The sequence below is a fragment of the Eretmochelys imbricata genome, chromosome 2 (genome assembly GCF_965152235.1).
Source record: "Eretmochelys imbricata isolate rEreImb1 chromosome 2, rEreImb1.hap1, whole genome shotgun sequence".
NCBI classification, from domain to species: domain Eukaryota; kingdom Metazoa; phylum Chordata; order Testudines; family Cheloniidae; genus Eretmochelys; species Eretmochelys imbricata.
Genome location: NC_135573.1, coordinates 112668217 through 112685389, shown reverse-complemented (window position 1 = coordinate 112685389; position 17173 = coordinate 112668217). Strand labels below are relative to the sequence as shown.

General features: G+C 41.6%; 1 protein-coding gene across 1 annotated transcript in view; it reads left to right on the top strand.

Annotated features, from left to right (window-relative positions):
* Positions 1-479: 479 nt before the first annotated feature.
* PHACTR1 (phosphatase and actin regulator 1) overlaps positions 480-17173 on the top strand; it is a 178166-nt gene continuing 161472 nt past the window's right edge. The window contains exon 1 of the mRNA XM_077810641.1: positions 480-633. Coding sequence (XP_077666767.1) covers positions 495-633 — 139 coding nt within the window. The 5' untranslated portion in view covers positions 480-494. The remainder of the gene's footprint in view (positions 634-17173) is intronic.

Genomic DNA, 17173 nt, shown 5'->3' with positions numbered 1-17173 from the left:
TGGCCCCCAAGGAATTTTTAGTCCTCACTATTTATCAAATAATATTTCACATACATTGTGGTAAAGAGTGGCAATATTTCTCCTAAAACAGTAAGTTGTTGTTCTTTTGCTCCTCTCTGTCCCTGATAAACATCAAAACAGCGAATGGAAACACCACCAAAAATAATCAATGCTTTTAAAGTCTCCCTGGAGAAAAATCTCTCTCAAGCTCCTTCGCCAATGCTGGCTGGGTGACGGATTACCCAAGACCAAAGCATCTCCTCTGATTAATTTGTTGATATGATTAATATTGACCTTTGTAACAGGGCTTGGATTCCATTTAAAGGATTAAATAAACAAAACCTTTGTCACATTATTTGACTGCTATCTGTACCATGAAAATGTTGACCATCTGTGCGGTGCTACACAATGTTGTTAACGCTTCCTTCTTTTTCTTCTCCTCCTCCTCCTCCTCTTGGGGAAAAATAGCTGACGAAGTGGAAAGACTGGCTGCAATGCGTTCAGACTCTCTAGTACCAGGCACCCACACTCCTCCAATCAGGCGAAGAAGTAAGTTTGCCAATATAGGAAGGATTTTCAAGCCATGGAAATGGAGGAAGAAGAAGAGTGAAAAGTTCAAACACACTTCTGCAGGTAATAAACATGCATTGGTTGACTGTTTTTAAATTGTTTGTTCAAATGAGCTGAAAACAGTACAGTCATGAATAAGTAATGTAGGCACAAACAGTGATCACCTTAAAAATATTATACCTTTGTTGGAAATGTACTCCAAATTCTAAAAAGATATATCACTTTGTTGCTGAGCATTTTTTAAAAAATCCCATTTTTGTGTGATGCATTTAAAAAACAACGGAACAATTTTGAAGTGCCAAAACTTGCCACAGGTGTGTACGCAACCTCTGATATTAGTGAAGCTCAGAAAAAGCAAGTAAACCAAATGAAGTCATGTTGACTTCTGTTCTATGAGAAACATGGAGGGAAAAAGGTCAGAGTAACTGGTAAAAAATCAAGAGAGAACATCAGTGGAGAATGCAGTTACTTTCAGATGTTGTAAAAGTTTTTACAAATAATGAAGAATTAAAATAATAACCAGGAAAAAGCAGTTAAGACAATTAAACTGATATAATAACAAATTATGCATTCAACTGGACTGGAATGACCAGTATCCCTTCTTCTGAGACAAGTGAGGCTCTTTCGCCATGCCTTTCTCAGATTCCTACTCTTGGACGTTTTTTATAAAAAGGTATTGAAAATTGCAAAAACATGTTTTTGTATCAGAGAGAGGGCTGAGCCAATACCCCAGATCCAAACACTAACTTTGGGAAAGTGTGGATCTGGAGGTGAACTCAGACCCTTCTCCATTGTGTATCTGTGAACCTTCTCCCCACTGCCCCTACAATGATTTTGGGGTGGCTGTGGCAAAATAAGATTTTTCACTTCATACCTCTTTATGAAGATAAACCCAGAAACAGAATACTATGGATCTCACACTGTGAGGTGCCAGCAGTGATTCCGGATATCACACACTTGACCGCTCCCCTGTCTACAGCACGGTGAAAGTTTATTGTGTAGACAGGACTTAACTGTGCGCTCTGATCCTGCAGGCCCTTACTTGTGTTAGTGGTCCTTACTCACCAACAAGCAGCATTTAATTAAGAGGGAATTCTCACATGAGTATGAGGTAATTGCAGAAGTTACGGTTTGCAGGGTGAGTGCCTAAAACCACTCAACTACCTGGCTTTACAACTTCTGCCTGGTCTGACAGGCAGAAACAAATGAATTGGAATAAGTGGCTGTGTTGCTCTGAGTGACTATCTTTTTTTTGGCTTGTGACATGATTTTGCAAAACAAATGGCCTGCCCTTCATGTTCTATCAGTCATCACTGTAGATCTCTGTGGCACAATTTCTGTGAGAGTCTCATAGCTCTTTTGAAACCCAATTACTAAAGCATTTTAGTAACCACACAGAGAATAAAAACACAGTAAAAATTATATATTTCCCTCTCTTTTTTTGTAGAATAAAGGATGATACATAACAGGAAAACCATCCCAAGTTAAGTCTCCATTGATGATGATAAGAGAGACTGATCTAGTGTCTGATGCCTTGAATCTCACAAGGGTGATCCCTTTAATTTTTATAGTAACTCAAAAAACAAACACATGAAATGGCATCATGACAGCCAGTAAGCAACTTCCTATTCTAGGTTATCTGTCTCTGGTGCATTGATAAATGTGACTTTTTTAAAAAAAAAAAAATGCCATTAATCTCCTACGAGAATCCACTCCAGCTTTTCAGAAAATCACTAATTATAAAAAGATATTTTGCTCTGATAGATTCCAATGTTTTCAGTGTCCAAGTTGGTGATAGATTGTTATGGACCAAATTCTTTCGTCACCTTTACTCAGTTCTAGCTTCCATTGAGGGTAAAGGAAGTTTTGCCTAGGAAAGGACTGATTTTTATTTTTTTTTTTAGGGACTAAGATTTGGCTCTGTTTGAAGTGCCCAAGGCTAACCACTTATACCCATTTTTTATTTATTTAGATTTAAAACTCCATGCCAAAGAATTCCCAGCCAGAGAGCTGAGATCCCTCAAAATATGTTTAAAAGCACAATAAAGAACAGTTACTTTATGTAGAAAGAAAAGTTTTTGTTAACTGATTTATGATAGGATTAAATAATTAGAGAAGCTCTAGCTTGAGTTTTATGTTTATTACACATGGAGTATCTCAATACACTAGTATTCACCTTGTGGTGTTTATTATTTCATGGTCTCTATCTTCATTGCTAAGGTGTCTCTGGGAATCGAAGGTGAAGAGGGTTTATATGTTTCTGTAATCCTTGCCCACACAGTGTGGCTGTTTGTCTCCCTCTAGTGACTGGACCATACACAGCAGTTTATGAATCTGCTACTGCCACTGTGCTAATGGACCTGGCCATTTAGCTAAGCAGTAGAGGCTCATGTTTTTTGATCTAGAGGTCTAGGGTTCTTTTCTTGCAGGTGACCCATCCGTGGGCATCATTGCATTTCCTATAGTTTAAAGTGAATGTGAAAGAGAACACACTTTAAAATTATTCATGGGCCCAAAATATTAGATTGGACCAAACAGACTCTTTGATCAAGCTCTGGATCCAGATCAGGAGTTCAGATGACACACACACATACACACACACTTGTAGATAATACAAAAATTGGGGGAGTGATAAATAACGAAGATGATCACTGGTATAAAGCACTCTGGGCTCAAGCAAACCATACATGTTTTAATATAGCTAAATGTGAATGTATGAATCTAGGAACAAAGAATGTAGGCTATACTAATAGGATGGGGGACTCTATCCTGGGAAACAGTGATGAGGAAAAGATTTGGGAGTCCTAGTGAGTAATTAGATGAACATGAGCTCCCAGTGCAACACTGTGGCCAATCCTTGGATTCATAAACAGGGGAATCTGGACTATAAATAGAGAAGTTATTTTACCTCTGAATTTGGCACTGGTGCTCCCATTACTGGAATACAGTGTCCCGTTCCAGTGTCCACGGTTCAAAGGATGTGATAAATTGGAGAGGGTTTACAGAATAGCGATGAGAATGATTAAAGGATTAGAAAACACACCTTATTATTGACTCTAAGAGCTCTGTCTATTTAGTTTAACTAAGAGAAGGTTAAGGGTGACTTGATTAAGGTTCATAAGTATCTACATGGGGAACAAATATTTAAAAATGGGCTCTTCAATCTAGCAGAGAACGGAATGATGTAATTCAATGGCTGGAGATTGAAGTTAGGCAAATTCAGACTGGAAATAAGGCATCACTTTTTAAAAGTGAAGGTAATTAACCATTGGAACAATTTACCAGGAGTTGTGGTGGATTCTTCATCACTGACAATTTTTAAATCAAGATTAGACTTTTTTTTTTTTCCTGAAAGGTCTGCTCTAGGAATTATTTTGGGAAGTTCTTGTCCTGTGTTATACAGGAAGTCGAATTAGATTATCACAATGGTCCCTTCTGGCCTTGAAATCTATGAATTATGGGATTTGATTTGCGTGCACCTCAAGTTTTTTAAAATGAACAGTGCTGATGGAATTTTCAAAACAATATACCACAAGTTATAAAGGAAAAAAGTGCAATTCTTTCCAGAGCAATTTTTTTTCAACGGCTGGGATATAAAACCCTTTACAGTAGAAATTTCTTCTAGAATTTCCTTGATGGACACTGTTACCAGGCTGGAACATAAATATTTATAGCAGAGCCATACTATAAAGTTATAACACGAAATTAGACTCGACCACACTTTAACTACAGCATGAATAAAAGTTTTAAAAAATAAAATAAAGTTTTAACAGTTTATCTAAAGCTTCATCGTCTCCAGAAAGCATTATAACCTTAATTACCGTGAGGGGCTGAAGGGCTTTGGCAGCAGTCAGCAGTTGGATACAGTTGGCAGTCATAGCTGGGAGCATAATAAAGTTTTAAATGGCAACATTGTAACACTTGCTGGGGCTTTTCTTTTTTTTTAACTTATAGGGAGCAGTCTAACTGATGGCTAAGGTTAAGATTTTGTCACAGATATTCTTAGTAAAAGTCACAGGTCAAGGGCAATAAACAAAAATTCATGGAACCCTGTCCATGACTTTTTTATTAATTTAAAATACCCTGTGTGGGGGGGGTGGGGGGAGGATTAACTGTCGGAGTCCTACTGGGGGCTGCTGCTCCTGCTCTGGCCCCCGGAGCTGCTGCTCCTGCCTTGGACCCCAGGCAGCTGACCCATCCCCAACACTGCTCCAGCCCCCAGGGGCCACTGATCCCGCACTCCTAAGCGCACCAGACAGGTGCTTCAGCCCCACTGCTGCAGCAGGCTGAAGCGGAAGAAGTCACGAAATCCGTGACCTCCATGACAGAATCAGGTCCTTACTGATGGCAAGGGAAACCGACAATGAATCTTCTCCTCTCTGACAAAGTTCCTCTGCTGGATTACACCTGTGCTACCTTAATTTGGCCCCGTTGTGTGGATGCATCATGATACAGTCTTTATTTAAATGATCACATGCTATTTTTTCTGTTTGTTGAAACTTGGCATTTCATTTTCCAGACCAGAAAAAAAGCTGTTCTACAAAATATGATTCAAGTCAGTTGGATTATTTAAATTATGTCTCCCAAGATCCAGTTGGCCAATATGTCTTTTAATTTAACAACATGTACGTTAATTTAAATTTAAAGGCTTTAATTGGATAATAAGAATCAATTCGGAAGCTAATAAAGTCAGTCCAGTGAGAGGGACCATTGTTTATAAGCTATATCAAACTCACTTTATCCCAACAGTTAGTTACCTCTAACCCAGAGGTGGGCAAACTATGGCCCATGGGCCACATCCGGCCCATGGGACCCTCCTGCCCAGCCCCTGAGCTCCTGGCCTGGGAGGCTAGCCCCCAGCCCCTTCCCCATTGTCCCCACTCCCAGCAGCCTCAGCTCATTGCGCCGCTGGCGCAATGCTCTGGGCGGCGGGGTTGCGAGCTTCGGGGCAGCGCAGCTGCAAAGCTGCAGCCTGACCCGGTGCTCTGTGCTGCGTGGTGGAGTGGCTGGCTCCAGCCGGGCAGCACGGCTGCCTGTCCTGGTGCTTTGGGCAGCATGGCTGTAGCGCTGCCAGCCACTGGCGCTCCAGACAGCGTGGGAAGGGGGCAGGGAGCAGGGGAGGTGGGATAGAAGGTAGGGGAGCCAGGCCACACCTAGCTGTTTGGGAGGCACAGCCTCCCCTAACTGGCCCTCCATTCAATTTCAGAAACCTGATGTGGCCCTCAGACCAAAAACTTTACCCACCCTTGCTCTAACCAGACCCCTCTGCAACTGGCTAATCTTTTGAACTCTGCATTCCAGTATCTTCCAGACTTTAACTAGTAACTAGACAGTATTGCCACAGTTCTGACAGATCCTCACCCCACAGTGCCCTTTGTAAAATGATAAATGTAGTCTTTGGTAAAGGCTACAATTCTAAGTGTCTATGAGAAAGTTGATGCTTACTCCTAAAGTTCCTTCTTTACATTTGCAGATTCAGTTTGGACAATAAAATTTGCACTGATATCACCACCTTAGTTAACAAAGATGACAGTCCTAGTTTTAATCAACTATATGGCTCCAATCTCTTTTCCTGAAATTTCATCTTATAACAACTGGCCAACGTCTCTCTTCATCATTTCTCCATGTATTTCAAACACATGTGACACTTGTACTAATATTTTAATTATAATATAGTTTCCCTTCCTTCCTTGTAATTTCAAACTAGTACCTTGTGGCCTCGGCATAAAAGCCAAGCATTGTTATTTTGTGAGTTCTTACTCTGTACTCTTTCTCATCTAATTATTTTGCTTAAATCTGATCTAATCAAATTAAATGTAATTCTTAATTGGCATTTAAGAAGTTATTTGGCTGAAGTTTCCTCTGCAGTGTAGGCTAACGTGTGTGATGAAAAAAGTGTGCATTGCAGTGTTTAAGGGGTCTGTCCTCACTCTTGATTGATCGTTTTAGGAATCTGTATAAAACATTCTGCTAACACATTTGAAGCCGGGTGATATGCAGCCGAGAGAGCCCCTGATTCTGCAGTCAGAACTGTGTGGAGTGTTGGAGTCACTCTTGCAGAACTAAAATGTGGATAGAGAAACCCAAGATCTCTCCCAGTCTTTCCAGGAATGTAGAACGCAAAGGCATTGGATGGAAAGGCCCAGATTTTCAAAAGTGGCCTTTAATTTTGGGTGCCTCCATTTTTGGGTGCTAGGTGACAGAACTGATTGTCAGAGATGTTAAGCACCCACACAATTTCACCTGATGGCACTGGCAGTTGCAAGTGCTGAGCACCTTTTGAAAATTAGACCATAACTAAAAAACTGGGGTTTTTTTTAGAATCCACTCTTGAAAATTTTACCCATTGTTTTTATGGGAGCGAATAAGGACAGACTGTGGATCTCTCACCTGTTTACTCCTGTTGGACCCAAGTTCCCTGGAGACTTTAAAATAAAAGATCATTTTCAACCAAGCAAACAGATTAGTATCCAAAAATGTACTGCAATAAATTATCCTGCTTGGCACAAGATGATCTACTGGGTCTTTTCCATCTCTCTTTTCTGTGGTTTTGGAGTTACATATTATGCATCATTTTTAAATTTGGCATTTCAAGTGGACTAAAAATCATAAAATTGCTAAATTGTGTACAGAAGATACAGCTATGATTTTCACACTGAGGACGATTGTAGCATTTGTCTATTTTTATCAATGAATTGCCAAAGGGGAGTTTCTGAAGAAATTCGATGTTTGTTCCACTCTATAGCAGCATCTTTAAGCCTTCTTGAAATCTGCTACATAATATATTCCCTGGCTTTAAGAACCAGGCTTTGCCTAGCTGGAGTCAAAAGGCTTTTTGAGACTGTACTAACCCCCTTGCCAGCACTACACATTGCCTTAATGGGACATTTGTGAGAAGGGCCCTTAAATGTATCCCATCTTACAAGAAAGGAATGTTTAATGAGGCCATTTGGTTTTTATGCTAATTACACTACCAGCTGCTGTGAAGATTATATGATGAAGCCACCCCAAACAGTAATACTGCAGCATAACTCTGCAATAATGTATTCCTGCAAAAAAATAATGTAATACAATTAATCTATTAGAGAGAGGATTTACAATACGTGTTTCAAGGCATGGAGAAGAGTTGCAGTGAAATGCACTCTTAATATCTTAATCCTCTTCTTTTTCTGAGGATTAGGGAGCATCATTAGTCAGCTGTGTCAAGAAATGTTTCACCAACAAAATTAGTAATAACGAAATCTTTAGTTTTTGGGAGACAAAACAAGAGTGTCTGTCTGAAAAAGCTGATCCTCTTGTGTAACAATTTGTTCTATAGCATCAACTGCTATCACAGTGATACATGAATGGACAACCACCCTCAAAACAGCCTGGTTCTTGAAGACTAGCCCTTTTAGAATGTCTTTGTTTAATGACAGAAATATACTCAGGTTTATTTTTATTTTAGATCACATCTGACATGTGGAAACTAATGTCCATGCTTCGTACGCTACTGGCCTCCATTTGTGCTCTTAGTGTTTTTTTTCTGTCCTTTTATAGAGGTGGAGAAAAATAACAAGATCATTCTAAAGTAGAATGGAGTCATGGGGGCATCCATATGTAACAGGAACAGAAGAACACTATGATTCCAAAGCATAGGTGTCCAGAGTGCGCCCCAAATGCCAGATGTAGGGCTGGATATCTGGCCCATTGGCCACCTTTTCTCTTTACCTAAAGGATGAGGACAAAGCTTATCAACAGCAGGGTTTTACTTTTGGTGAGCTCGTGCAGTGAGCAATTTCTAATATTCTCACAGCTGTGTGTATTTATTCATAATAGATAGCTGGGTCCCTTGGAATGCAAGCAAGCTTCAGTCCTTAGCATTACAGAGTTTAGGCTCTTCTGCTGTAGGAAACATATATCCCCAGTGTAACTCCATTGACTTTCTTGGAGTTACACTAGAGATGAATTTGGCCCTTGAGATCCAGAGCAACAAAGTATAAATATTACAGTGCCATTTGAAAGGAACAGTAGTTAGCCTCTACAAGGGAAAGCTGTTAGATGTCTTCACTAAGTATTGATGGTGAAGGAGTTTTATTTCGGTTGGGGATCCAACTCTCAATCAGCATTTCCAACAATGGGATAAAAGAAGCAGGAATCCCTCAGGCTGGAGTGGTAGTATATCAATTGAGTGCTACTGTATCAGTGACCTGCTGCATATCTGACCCATATTTTACTTCTGCTACTTGTCATAGTATTGCGAGCACATAGCTCAGTGACTCAAGTCTCATAGGTTCTTTTAATTATTATAGTGGCTTCCCAGTATTTGGCTATCTTAGAATCATGGTAAAAATGCCAAATGAATAAAATGTTGTGAATGTGAATTATAATCCCATGAAAAATGTGACCTGTAAATATAAGTAACCTAGACAAAGAAATCACTCCATTGGGTCAGTCTAGGTCTGTGGAGTAGAGGATTGCTAACTTATGTGGGTGGGTAGGTGGGCGGATGGATGGATATATTGTATAATAAATTGCTGCCAGAAAGAGAATCAATTTTTTAAAGAAGGGTTTAAAATGGAAAATCAGAAGATGAATAAGAATCAGACATAGGCTGACATATAGTAATGCACAGAGGTGAGAATTTGTCTCTCTTCTTAGGTTTCAGAGTAACAGCCGTGTTAGTCTATATTCGCAAAAAGAAAAGGAGTACTCGTGGCATCTTAGAGACTAACCAATTTATTTGAGCATAAGCTTTCGTGAGCTACAGCTCACTTCATCGGATGCATACTGTGGAAAATACAGAAGGTGTTTGTTTTTATACACACAAATCATGAAAAAATGGGTGTTTATCACTACAAAAGGTTTTCTCTCCCCCCCACCCCACTCTCCTGCTGGTAATAGCTTATGTAAAGTGATCACTCTCCTTACCTTTTGTAGTGATAAACACCCATTTTTTCATGATTTGTGTGTATAAAAACAAACATCTTCTGTATTTTCCACAGTATGCATCCGATGAAGTGAGCTGTAGCTCACGAAAGCTTATGCTCAAATAAATTGGTTAGTCTCTAAGATGTCACGAGTACTCCTTTTCTTTTTTCTCTTTTTAGGAATCTTAGTCTAAGAGCTACAAAACAGAAAAGGTGCAGAATATGATTATATCATATATCTGCTTGAACTGGAAATTAGGGATGGACTCTAAGGGCCAAATTCAGTGAAAGTCCTTTAGTTCAGGACTTAATTTGGAAACTAAACAGAAGAAGTGCAGTGATTAGAGCAGGAAATGAAAAGACAAGTGTACTGGGTTCTGTTCCGAGTTCTGCTACTGATCTGAGTCCCAATCCTGCTCCCACTGAAGTCAGTGGTGATAATATTGGGGTATTGCGGGGCTAAAATAGTGTTTCACTAACTCTGGCAATTTTATCACAAGTCTCTCAATATTTGGTATTTTTCCTTAAAGCTCCAGCTTATGGAATCAAGTGATTAGGTGAAAATTTCAGCTTTTTAAAAAAAAAAGAAGAAAAGAAAACCAAGAAAAATAGCTTGAAAATGTGAAGCAAGTGCATCTTAAAGGCTTAGAAAAAAAAGGACCCCAAAGTGTGTGTGGGGTTAATCTCCCTATTTTTCAGCCAATCTGATGCTATTTGAGGCCTAACTTGTAACATTTGAACTTTTAGGGTAGGCAATACAGTACTAAAACCAGTTAATGATCGTATCGGGGACATAATGTGATATGTATTTAAGGAGCAATAGAGATAGTTGCAGATAAGATTCATACTGGTTTGCATTGATTTGTATACACTGACACAATTAAACCTTTTGTTAAATGTATCTGAGTAGCCTGGTGTTTACAGGATGTACTTTAGAAAAGAGCAATTCAAAAATAGATCAGTGACAGCTAATCCTTATTAACTATTTCTATATTTCTTCATACAATGGCAGGTACTTCTTACCTGATTGGAACATGGCCCTGCATGGTTAGGCTCTGATTCTACATTTGGATGCGCACTTGCAGCTCTGATTGCAGGACTGGGGTCTGAGTTTCTCTTTGAGTTTTAATTTGGAAAGTAACATTGTACCTCTTCATGTGTAGTTCTCTAAAATCAATAACACATTTAAACAGCAGGTCCGGATTAACGCAGGGGCTTCAGGGGCTGCAGCCCAGGGCTAAGGGGGGCCCCGCAGGCCAGATGTGGCCTGCTGCTTCTTTTAAGTCGGCTCGCTGCAAGTCTCCGCAGCTCCCATTGGCCGGGGACAGCGCCTGTGGGCACGGGCAGCGTGCACCATGCAGAGCAGCCTGGTCCCCCCCACCTACGGGCTGGACTTGTCTGCCACCTCGGGAAGCAGAGCAGCGCGGAGCCAGGGCAGGCAGGGATCCTGTCTTAGACCGCTGCAGCACCAACCAGGAGCTGCCCGAGATAAGTGCCTCCTGGCCGGAGCCTGCACCCTACACCCCCAACCCCCTATCGCAGCCCGGAGCTCCCTCCTGTGCCCAAACTCCCACCCAGAGCCCACACCCACACCTGTACCCCAACCCCCTGTCCCAGCCCTGAACCCCCTCGCACACCCAAACTCCCAGATAGAGCCCGCACCCCAAACCTTCTACCACACCCCAATCCCCTGTCCCATCGCCGTTCCCACCCCCACAGCTGGAGCTGCACCCCTCCCGCACCCCAATCCCGGCCCTGAGCCCACTCCTAGACTCCCAGGGGCCCCACAAAATCTAATAGTCCTGGACCCACAGGAGAGTTAATCTGGCTCTGTTAAACAGCAACCAATCTGTTTACTGCAGCAGGCAGTATAAATTCAGCTCTTTCACTAACTTGAAATAGTTATCACATTTTCAATTTAACCAATGGTACCATTCACCAGCTTTTTTTTAAAAAGTTACTACAGAGTTCACATTTACCAGTGGCTCCTGATTGAATCTGAAGACACAAATCCATACCTTCTCCCTGCATTTTGCAGGATATTTTCAGTCTCAAAATGCTCCTCATTAATTCTTCAATTAAAAGTAGTACAGGGCCGACAGCTGGAAGTGCATAGATAAGGCATGCTCTGAGTAAGGGCTGAACAGAGCCCAGAAATACCGCTGCTTCATGGTGTCATGTAGATGTGCTGAAAATCCCTCACAGCGAGCCTGATTCTGCTCCCACTGAGGAACTGTGTTCTGTCCTTGATTTCACTGGGTGGAGTGCCTTGCAGTCAGATACTGATACTAGAAGCCCATACTCAGAGTTAAATACAGAAGGTCTGTAAGCCCTGTTGCAGCTATGATCTTGATCCTGTGTGATGCTGAGCACCCTTAACTCCCACTGAAGTCAGTGGGATATAAGGGGTGATCGATACCATGCAAGATCAAGTCCTGTGTCCCTGATTCAGGACCCCGTGGGTTGCCGGGACACAGATGTGGGCTTTGACATTTTAAAATGTGTACTTAGGGCTTTATTTTTGTTAGGAATATGCCTGAGGAAACATTTTAAAGCCCCTGAATTTTCTATTGTTGCTACCTAGAATCAGAACTCCATGTAGAATTGTGTACAGGGACTTCATTTAAAAAAACTGTAAGCCCTACACCAACTAGCCTCAGTGCTTTATCGCCCTGATCCAAAGCCCATTGAATGCAATAGTAAGACTCCTGTTGAATTTAGTGGGCCTTGGATCAAGCCGTATATAAGTTTGGTTGATACATGGCATTTCTTCCACAATTCTAAGCCTAATGTAATTGAGAAGATCTACTACTACAAACAAGTTAAAAATTCAGTTGGGTAGATGTATCTTGGATATAAGTGACATACCCTTGGTAAAATTTTGGCTAATATGTATGTATATTTGGATATGTCATAATTGGCCACATGGCTAGTGACTTTTCCAGAGTTGATCTCTTTAGGAAGATTCTATTTTACCTTTTTTAATAATCAGTCTGAGTTATTTTCAGCAGTCCATTTTGGAGATTCTTTTTTCCCCCGTGGATGGAAATGATTTTCCTGCATTTTAAAATAGGTGCAATGTAATATTAATGTGCCCAGTGCTCAGGAGATGTGACTGGCCAAAATAGTAGCACAACAGCTCACTAGTAATAGTAATGCAATAGTAGTGCAATAGTAATAATAGCTCAGGAAGCTAAGGAATTTAGTTCAGTCCTTGCAGAACTCGGCCTACGCAATTCTCCACTTACTCCTGTGTCCCCAGGCCAGTGTTTCCTAAATGGCAGCACAACTGAATGGAAGACGACAGGGTGACTGGTACTGCTGAGGGGTACAAATAAATCATCTCTTATGATTTTAGATGGGGAGAGAAATAATTGCCCACAATCAATGAGTAGAATTGGTTGGTAATCACAGTAAAGGGGAGCGTCATTTCAAAAGCTATCATTTTCCAGCTCCTACCTCCATTCCCAAATGTACAGTAGACCTGTACTCAGATATGTTTGGGGCTATGCAGGTTTTGAGGACATGACCAGTAGAAGGAAGAGAACAAAGGAATGGCTGCTCTGGGTGGCATCATTCCCCTGCTCACCTCTAGAAATGCTTAGAGAAATTAACTTTGATCCTCTGATCTCTAATGATCATGAAAACCCATTCTCTCTCATCCTTCTGGGAAGGAGGATATGGTGGAATCAGCTGGGGACAGGAAAGTGTTAGCAAGAACACAACTCCTAAGGAAGCCATGTTGCCAGAAAAGAGAAGCAGGAGCCAGGGAAGCAGAAAGGGGCAGAAGGAAGCCCATAGGTGTCCCTACTTGCTGCACTCATGGCATCAAGATCGGTCAGGATCAGACATGATAAAGGTATAGAAAATAATACATGCTTTAGAGAAGGTCAGTTTAGAGCTCCTATTTACCCTCAGAATACAAGAATGAGGGGATAGCCATTGAAATGAAAAAGCAACATATTTAAAGGCAATTGAGGAAAATGCCCAATTAATCTACGGAACTCTGTCACATTACATTATTGAAACAAAGGAAAGAGATTAGTGGGTTTCAGCAAAAATTGGCCTCACCTCATCCTTTACATGGCTGTAAAAGGGACTCCTGCAATAGCAGTCCTTGGGTTTCCTGTTCCCTGAAGAGTGCAGGGACTCTGGGCTCCTGCCGTGCCCTGGGGAGCACGGTGCCAAAATGGAAGATGGGGAAGAGGCAGAGTCATGGTACCTATTGCCAGCAGTGCAAAAAAATCCCCAATACATTGATTAATAACTTTTCCAGTTTCTCATGTTAAAAATAATATTTGGCCAGCAGAGTGAGACTGGCTTGCCAGGGTGATGGACTAGATTGCACAGCCCCTGTGTTCATGGAGAAGCTGTGGGAGAAATTGTGCCTCAAGCAGTCACAACCTCTCTGGCGCACCTCCTGGGGTGGTGCAGCTCCGCACTGCCCTCTACACAAGGCTGTGGTGTAAATGCTGCAGTCTGTTTTAGTGGACATCTAGGAGCATGAGAAATGATATCCCATCTTTGACTCTGCTCCAAAGCCTACGGAAGTCGGAGACATCACCAGACTGGGCCAGAGCAGTGTCTGATATCCTGTCTCTGACAATGGCTAGTACCATAATGTTTCAGAGGAAAGTGGAAAACACCAACAATAGATCTTTTTAATAATGTGCCTACAAGGAAAGTTCTGTCCTAACCCCAGGCTGTTAGGGCCTGATCCAGAGCCCACTGTTTGCAATGACTTTTCCTTGATTTCCCCACAGATCTCAGGGAACACTCATAGAGTAAGAGAACCACACCCATTACCCTTCTTTGGCTATGAAAACCCCAATCTCCCACTGGGATGATCTGTGAGAGAAAGCACATGGGGTTTCCTTTTATCTTGGCCTTCCTGGTAGTTTTTATGGAGGAGGCATGATTTGGTCTTTAGTGTGGTAACCTGGTCTGGGAAAACTGTTATATAGACTTTCCCATTTATTTTAAAGTATTTCTCCCCGCCCTTAACTGAAAAATATACAAAGTTAGTTCAGCTCTAAAGATCTGGTTTACGCTAATAATTGTCGTCATGGATGTTGTTATATTTGGAACCAGAAAACCAAAGACTTCAGTAATGAGCCATTTGCTCATTGAACCTTGGCTTATTCAACCCATAAAATGAACAGTACTGAAAATTTCACATGGGTGGCTTAATTAGCTGGGGATGTACAACATCAAAAAAGAAGAGTCTATCGCAATGTCCATATAAATAAATAATACACTTTTTGCTCATGGGTCAGTTGAACCCCTTTCACTTCTTACAGAGAGTATCTTTCTAATATACGGATCCTTTTCTTTGACAATGATCTGATCATTGAAGATTTGATAAATGAGGATTATTTTTACAAGGGGATAAATCTAATGCGGTGCCTATTTAATCTCAGTGATCTTTTATTACAGCTGCTCATCTCTTCTAGCTGAAAGTAATTAGAGTAGGGATGAGCTCTTGGACCCCTACACCAAGAATGGAGTATATAATATAGTCCCTTTCATTTAGATGGTCTCAGTCTCTTTTGAAGGTATAGCTGGGAACCTGCAAACCTTAAATGTTGTTAGACTGCCAAGACAGGATAGTGCATCTTGGTAAAGCAAAACAAAATTATGAATTACAGTAGTGCCCTATGGTCCCAACCAGGATCAAGTCCCTGTTGTACCATACTGCACAAGCATATAGGAAGGCATGTACTCTGGTCCAAGAAGCCATAAATATATAGTGTATTTATGTGTGTACATATGCATGTATATATAAAATATCTTTCATTAGATGTCTTCATAGCCTCATAGAAGATCATTGCATGACAATTGAGGAAAATGGGAGTTTTATCTGAGTAAGATCTACAGTATTTCTCCCTTTGAGACAACTCGCCTTGTACAAGAGAGTGATTTTTGTGTGTGCATGTCTGTTCCCTTTCAAGCATATGTTCATCCAGGAAATACAGTACGTTATCATGTTATGCACTGTTCTTCAAGGGCTCACCAGCATGAGTCACAGTTCTATAACCTAACCTTATATGGAGTGGGGAGCAATACTTTGTACCCTTGGGTGCTGTATGATTTACACGATCCTCTTTTGTTTCCTTGTGTTTGTGGAGATGGTGACCATCCTAATTAGGAGCTGAGAATGGGAAAAATGGTGCTGAGAATGGGTATTAAAAACTTCCCAGGAAAGCTAGAAAGAAAATAGAATTCTATAGCAAAAACCTACAACAGTGCAGAGTAAAGGTTGCTTAGTAGTAGGTTGTCCCCTTGCAGAATGCTGAGTTGAGCAAATACCAGACTTCTGAAAACCAGGAAATTCACAGTTAAAGTTGCCCATGCAGCCTTAACTCTGCCCTCTTTCAGCAAAACCCCAGTATGCCCTGTTTATCACATATACCTTTATTCTGACAACCCCAAAGTTGCTAAAAGCTCTTCATTTTTTACAACCCATTCATACTCACACACAGGAGTCCATCTCTAGCACTGCACAAACCCCCCCCCCCCCAAAAAGCCCCCCATATCTAGGTACAAACATGGGAGGAGAGAATACAAATCTGACAGGTTCCCTGCCCCTATTTTGCTCTAGTCCCCTTTCCCATTGTCCCACCCTTCCACTCTCTCTAAACCCCATGCCTCCCTCACTCGAGTCCCCAGCGTCTCTTCCCCTCCCCTTCCATCAATCCCCATTTATGCCCCTCTCCCCTTATTCTCCCATTTCTCCATCCCCTAATTATTCCTTCTGTTACCAGATTTGCCCATTACTTCAGGGTATGCTCATTGATTAGGGTTATTCTTCTGGGGTGAGAGGGTGGGTTCTGTAATTCTTTCACTGTACTGCTTGTGTCCCTTGTGCTCTCCTATAGAGCTCTACTTTTTCCTGCTGCAAGTTCCCTCCCAATGGAGCTATCCTGCAGGATCTAGGTTCCCCAGGGCTGGGTTCTTCCAGCCCCAGAATCAGACACACACACACACACACACACACACACATTAACAGAGGACCGGGTTAATCAGCACTCTCCAGCTGACCCGTTATATGTCCCTGGACTCAGCAGGCTTGGTCGATCAGCACATCCAAGCTGCCACCCCCATATGTCCCAGGCTCAGCACGTCCCTATCCCCACTTTCACGTTACAATTGTTCTGGTAGTAACCCACTTGATGAGCAAACCCCACAGGAATTTTGGGTGCTGCAGCCATCTTTTAGCTTAGGTACAAGGAGCATTGCTGCAGAGCAAATGAGGAAGCCAAAAAAACACCAACGGGCAGGGGCGGGAGAGAAGCAACCAGCTTAACCATGAAAGTTATTTATTGCCAGGTAATAACCATAGGGAAGCCAAACAAACAAAACAGTTATAATATTAAATCTAACTTAAATTTGATTATAAAAGTCAGGTTTAGAAAACTATAACTGATCACACAAGTCAGGGTCAGAAGGCTACACCTAGAGAGAGAGAGCTGAGTTCTCACCACTCCATGAAGCTTGAATCGACTGTGGGTCCCAGGTGGTGGTAGATGTGGGTCTGGAGTGCTGGAGACAGGCAGAGCCCCCAGCGCAGTCAGTTAGGAGAAGATGAAGTCCCAGTGGAACTGTTGCAGATTTTGGCTCCAGGCATCAGAACACTTACTTGATCATGGGTAGGGGTTTTTGTAGGGAAACAACAACGGTTCAAGGGAGAACAC